The 7,010-nt window shown below is 46.6% G+C and overlaps 1 protein-coding gene across 1 annotated transcript in view; it reads left to right on the top strand.

Annotated features, from left to right (window-relative positions):
- The window catches only part of LOC308312144 (uncharacterized protein), a 26,580-nt gene extending 20,701 nt beyond the window's left edge, over nucleotides 1-5,879 (top strand). Inside the window, exon 2 of the mRNA XM_080794535.1 lies at nucleotides 5,218-5,879. Within this exon, the coding sequence (XP_080650661.1) occupies nucleotides 5,230-5,832 (603 nt within the window). The 5' untranslated portion in view covers nucleotides 5,218-5,229 and the 3' untranslated portion in view covers nucleotides 5,833-5,879. The remainder of the gene's footprint in view (nucleotides 1-5,217) is intronic.
- The last annotated feature ends 1,131 nt before the right edge of the window (nucleotides 5,880-7,010 follow it).

Here is a 7,010-nt window from a genome sequence, read left to right as displayed (position 1 = left end):
AGCTTGTAGATCTGCTATGATCTTGTAGATCTGCTATGAGCTTGTAGTATGTCTGCTATTTTTGAGAAATCGCGAAAATGTGGCATTAAATCCTGACAGAAAACTGTCAGGATTTAGAAGACATTTTATATACATTTCGACGTCAGGCCTATATATATATATTATGGACAATGCAATGCTATATAAAAAGGGAGACGACTAAATGGAAGTGGACGTGTGGGTCTATGTTCTAAAGGTGGCCCCTGTCCATCTGGTGCTCCCTGTCTCCTCCTGACGGCCCGAATCTGTTTGCATCTCTAATGTGATGGCCAAGACAAATGGCCAACCTGGCCCGCTAATCCATCATCTGGAATTAGTGACTCCGAGAGAGAGAGAGAGAGAGAGAGAGAGAGAGAGAGAGAGAGAGAGAGAGAGAGAGAGAGAGAGAGAGAGAGAGAGAGAGCGTCTTGGGAGACGTGTACAGGGCTACGCGGTCACAACACCAGGGGCTATGGCATGAAGGCTTTATTGTAGTTGAGTCCATAGATCCCACGGCTTGGAGGGATAATGGCCATGTCCCCTGATTGCATACACCGTATGTTATATGTATACGTGCATGGCTATCCGAGGAGATTAGCATGCATGTCAGCGTCACTGAAACCTTGTATCTCCATATTTTTGTTTAGCTTTTTTTTATATAATTTGAATTCATTAATGTCCTAATTCATTAGTGCCCTGTAACCATATACTGTCACACAAAAGTATCAAGACAATTTTAACAGATTTTTTGGGGGGAACCCCTTTTGGTGTTAGCACTATATGTTATGCTTTATAGCTATTGAAAAATATCAGATCTACAAGCTCATAGCGCGCCACTGAGTGGCGTGCTATGAGCTTGTAGGTCTGCTATTTTTGAAAAATCGAAGAGCGACTGACATAGAAGACATTTTTAGAATCTGATCTCAGGTCAGAATGGAAAACTGTCAGGATGTAGAAGACATTTTTTGAATCTGATCTCAGGTCAGAATGGGTTAATGTCAGCTGTATGACATGCCTGAAAACAGGGAGGCCACAGGATGAAAGTGGTATGGTTGTTTACATACTGGGACGAGCTGCGTGCACACATAGACATCAAAGGGGGCTCCAGCCCCCTGCCTTTTTACCCGTCTGTAAAACAACTACCCTTTCTTTCTATATAGAGCACAAATGCAGGATTTACTATACGGTGAAAGAAATGCCCTGCATTTCCTTTCCATGCTATATACCCGACGTGACACGTTGAGAGCTTGTAGATCTGCTGTTTTCCTCCAAAAGTGCCCTCTTATACCGGATTTCAGGCCCCTGCCTGTCTAACACTCTCTGCACGTCCCTGGCTGTTCATGTAAACATAACTAGAGTTTATAATCACTATACTTTCAATCCTCCAAATTGTTTCAAGAATTGTCAAGATTATTATTTTTCATTTTTAAAGCAGATGTATACAAGCTTTGCAGCATGGCACGAAGTGATGAGCTGTGAGCTTGTACATCTAGCCTATTTTTGAGTATAGCCAACGCAAAAGTCTAAAATGACAGCGATTCGATTGCTCGTATTAAATTACATCAGAGGATATTTGACCCTCCTTTCTTTCTTTCTTTCTTTCTTTCTTTCTTGAAACGATGACCTTAAATACACCAACCACCCCCACATTATTTTTTTTTACTATATATTTTTCATCCCACGATTTTGTAACGCATTTTTCACCCCTGTGTCAATTATCTAATGTGATCCTGGGCTCTACACACCCTCCACCAACCTAGTCCCCATATATGGGGGACAAGGGGAGAGCGGACTTGAACTCATGCTTCCTTCATGCCTGAGTGTCCAAGTTGCTCCTTTTACACCTGACAGGGGGGAGTTTCCCTGGTTGGACGTAGCGCGTGGAAGGAACACGTTATTCCAACCACCCCCACATTTAACACCTGCAAACCGTCGACAAGTGACAAGTCAAGTCAAGTTGAAGTCTCGACTTTTGGAATCTCGAATAACCTTTTCTTTCCGGCGTCGTATAAGTATATATACTGTAGTCTATAAGTATATATACTGTAGTATATAAGTATATATACTGTAGTCTATAAGTATATATACTGTATAAGTATATATACTGCAGTCTCTCCTCTGTTTCTTAACCATTTCCCTCGCTCAACTCCTTCAACCCTATATCTCATTCTTGCCTCACATCCCCCCCCTGCCCCTCCCCCTCTTCTGCTCTCCTCTCCTCACCTCTCGTACATGTATTTCCTGCCCCACTTCTCTCTCTGTTTACCACGCACCCGTGGAGGCCTCATGTATGCATTTGTGAGCATGCTTAAAGTGTTTTGTTTGTGTGTGTGTGCGCGCGTGTGTGTGTGCGTGCTTGTGTGTGTGTGTGTGTGTGTGTGTGCGTGCTTGTGTGTGTGTGCGTGTGCATGCGTGCGTGCGTGCCTTGCACATGTGCAGACCTGTCCCTGGCCGTGCGTGCGGGTATATATATATCTAAATATACAGCTTCCTGCGATACCATCACAGTTTACACGCGGCCTCGTATCTCTCGCATCGTGTTTCCTGCCCTCTCCAACCTCTCGCAGTGCCACCTGCAGTGGCACTGCAGCGCGACGCGTAGCACGCTGCTGCTGAAAACGTTGAGAACACTAAACTTATACCTGAGGCTTATATAACCCATTTAGACAGTATATAGACCTGAGGACGATTCTACAGATGCCTTCTAAATCCTCATGACAGTTTTCTGAAAAACCTCATGTTTCTATATTAGTGGTTCTCGAGTTATTTCATGTCAAGGACCGGACCCGCCCAGACATTTTATGTAATTGGCCGCCGACCACCATATGAAAACATATATAATAACAATATGTTGTATTGTTAAATACAACATATTATTTTTGAGTTAAAAAGGGTTCGCTCTGAAAGAATATATTCAAAGATTTGCGCTGCATTTACAGGATAAAAATAAATAAATAGCAGACCTACAAGCTCGTAGTGAGTATGAGTTTGTAGATAGATAAAGTTATACATATAACAAATAAAGTATAACATAATGCTTAATGGGTGAAAATTATCGTATTCTTTGAAGGAAAACTATCGTTATACACGGCCAAAACAGATATACACACGTGTAAATTATGTATTTCACAGATAATTGCATATTTAGTGTAAGAAACCACATTGTTTGAGACTCCTGCATGCGTGACGAAAACGCATCACATACAGTAGCTATACGTACAGTATATATCTCTGCTGTTGGGAAGAAACCTCCTAACTTCAAAATGGTCAGTTTTCAGGATATGAAAAACATACATTTTTCAGGAAACAAGGAGAAACCTCACATTTTGAAAAACAAAGCAATACTGCCTCGTCACAAGTTGGTGTTGTGACTTTATATGTTGTCAATGACTTGCATGAGAGCAGGGGAGAGGTGGTGGAGTTTTAGTGTTCAATGGAGTTATTACTACTTTCCATTGTTCAATATTTTCTAAACAACACACAGACATAAAGCTACTGGCAAAGGCAATAGCACTGATTTAATTATGCAACCAACAAAAACAAATCAAAAACCTCAAAAATGGAGTTATGAGGTTTCCTCCCAACAACAGCAACGATATATGCTTGGTGGAAGCGTGCATGAGGCACCTTCCTGGACCTTTACATAAAAGCCTGAAACCAGACTGAAAGATGCTTTAAATGCATCCAAATATAGGGTCAGAGTTGTACTTATTTTTGTGAAGCATTCAGCGCTATAAGCAGTTCATATAAAGACAAAGAGACAAAAGGGACACAACGATACATGTAAGGAAGGGACAAGGAAAGAACAAATAATGTGCGTCGAGGAAACACAAAGAATGAATGAGCAAACAAACGAATAAAGCGAACTATAACTCCAGGTATACGCCCAGGAAGCACTTAATTGCGGCCCCCACCTTCACTTAATGTGGCCCTCGGGTTAATAATCAAGAATACTGATATATTGTGTATTTATTTGCAAACATGTATATGACCTGCTTTAATTACTTCAGTCTGTCTGTCTTTGTCCAATTATGTATTTCTATTTAGTTCATAAAGTCATCATAAAAGTGAAAGGGAGAGAGTGAGTTTTAGCGGTCGAGCCACGAAGGGGCTTCACGACTATGTGGGCAGCTTCTCTCTCTCTCTCTCTCTCTCTCTCTCTCTCTCTCTCTCTCTCTCTCTCTCTCTCCCTCTCTCTAGCTCTCTCCCTCTCTCTAGCTCTCTCTCTCTCTCTCTCTCTCTCTCTATCTCTCTCTCTCTCTCTCTCTCTCTCTCTCTCTCTCTCTTCCCCCACTTCCCTTTCGGCCTCCATTTCCCGGTAGCCGATCAACTTTCCCATGCATGCACTCCTCCTCCTCCTCCGCACGTATCTGTTTCCTTAACACCTTTTGTCAGGTCCGTTCGGAGGTCTCATCTTATTTCCCTTTTATTCTCTCTCTCTCTCTCTCTCTCTCACACACACACACACACACACACATGTACTGGTATTACTATACACACGAGGACATCACCACTATATGGGTGTCCTGTATATTAGTGCAATTGTTTACGCTTCTGTTTGGCCATTTGTATAGTTGGATTATTCTTAGATTATTCTATCTATGGTTGCACACCAAAACAATAAAATAATAGCAGATCTACAAGCTCACAACGTGTCATGCAGTGATGCGTTGTGGGCACGTGGCGGTGGTTTGGCTAAAAGGAATCAACACGATCGCAAGCGACTTCAAGCGACTGCAAGCTATATTTTAGGCCCGTGCAGGGCTCTACAACACACATACAGTAGGCCATCTCCCCTTTACTACAGGGAAGTCCAAGGGGCTTCTGGTTTACAATATTACCATACATTGTGTCATAAATACTAAATCTATAATCATGCGTTTAATATACTATGTCTTACCGTCCACTCATCTCCAAGACTGTCAGCAGGCACCTCAGTAGCCTTCTGCGCTTCTGGTAAAACGGACGCAGCTTCCTTTCTTCGTCCACTTCTATCCGTTTCTGACAGCCGGTGGCCGGAACGATATGTTCAGCTGTAGGACAAACACAAATCGACCAACAATTTATTTCATTGCAAAACGTTTGTGTAAAACATGCAAACTTCACATGTCCCCGTTATGACGACTGCAAGCGAGATATGACGGGTTTGTAAGTCCACGCTCACCACCCCTCTCTCTCTCTCTCTCTCTCTCTCTCCAGCGGAGGCCGAGCATGCGGACGGCGGATGCGGAGGCGGCGGCGTCCTCTCCGACTCCCTCCCGCCCCCCCATAACGACCACCTCCAACAACACAACAACAACAACAACCACCACAACAACCATCACAACCACCCGCTCCGCCTTGCCCCTCCCCCTCCCCAACAGCCACCACCACCCGCCGCACAACAACACCAATAACCACCACGCCCCCCACCACCACCACCCGCTCTCCCTCTCCCTCCTCCACGGCCACCCGCTGCTCCACCACCACCACCACAACCACCACCGCCACCCCCGCCGGCGGCGGCGGCGCCGGGCTGGACCCGGCGCTGGCGGCCGAGGCGCTGGCCGAGGGCGTGCTGCGGCAGCTGAGCGCGGAGGTGGAGCTGGACCTGCTGACGTGCGGGCAGTGCCAGGCCACCTTCCCATTGGCCCACATCCTCCTCTTCATCCAGCACAAGAAGAAGCAGTGCCAGGCGGCGCCCGCGCTGGCCAACGGCTGCTACGACAAGATGGCCGACCGGGGGGAGGGGGAGGGGGCGGAGACACGGCGCCGCCGCAGACGCAAGCGCCCGCACCACCGCCACCCGCGAGACCCCGCCCCACCACCACCTGAGGAAGGTGGTGGAGCCCGTGGAGGTGGGCGTCCAGGTGACGCCCGAGGAGGACGAGGGGGAGGAGCCAGGAGGCAGAGGGGTGCGAGGAGGAGGGGGAGGCGACGGGGGAGGAGCGAGGACGCCCATCAAAGGGATTTTCCCCAAGCTGGAGAACGCGCCGACAGGTAGGAGGGTTGGACATGCACAGGCACGCACACACGCACACACACACAACACACACACACACACACACACACACACGCACACACGACACACACACACACACACACACACACACACACACACGCACACACGCACACACACGTGCGCACACGTGCATGCATAGGCACGTGCGGGTGCACGTTCACGAGTGCTTACACACACATCACGCGTACGCGTGCGCACAACACACACACACACACACACACACACACACACACACACACACACACACACACACACACAACACAGACACAGCACACACACACACACACACACACACACACACACACACAAGCATTGCTCTTCAAAGGTGGCTTCTGTGCAGACTCCTGTTGAGATTCAGCTTAGCCTTGCCTCTTCAGAGAGAGAGAGAGAGAGAGAGAGAGAGAGAGAGAGAGAGAGAGAGAGAGAGAGAGAGAGAGAGAGAGAGAGAGAGAGAGAGTTTCATTAGGAGGAGAGGAGCGAGAGGAGAGAGAGAGAGACAGCCACATTACCCACTCAAAGCCCCCTCAAACGCCCTCAAGGAGTCGGCGGCTAGTTGAAACAAATTGTGCAAAACGTGACAGAGAGAGTCGCCCCGACTTTTCACACAGAAATCCAGTCTAAGCCATCTGCTTAAAAAAAGGTGAAAAGCTCATTAAATTCCAATACGCACGGAGCGAGCGGAGTAGAGGGAGAGAGAGAGAGAGAGAGAGAGAGAGAGAGAGAGATAGAGAGAGGGAGAGAGAGAAACAAGAGAAAGAGGGATTAAAAGGGAGACTAGTTTTCCCCCTCTATTCATGGGGGTAAATAGGCACTTAAGCCATTCTGGCCGGGAACCCGTTTGGTGTTGGCATCATGTTATGCTTTAGCTATTGAAAAATAGCAGATCTACAAGCTCGGTGGCGCGCTACGAGCTTGTAGGTCTGCTATTTTTGAAAATCAAAGAGCGACTGACATTTTTTAAATCTGATCTCAGGTCAGAATGGGTTAATCA

Source organism: Protomyctophum bolini (assembly GCF_963924005.1).
Source record: "Protomyctophum bolini genome assembly, contig: SCAFFOLD_222, whole genome shotgun sequence".
Taxonomy (NCBI): domain Eukaryota; kingdom Metazoa; phylum Chordata; class Actinopteri; order Myctophiformes; family Myctophidae; genus Protomyctophum; species Protomyctophum bolini.
This window is presented reverse-complemented; position numbering and strand designations above follow the sequence as displayed.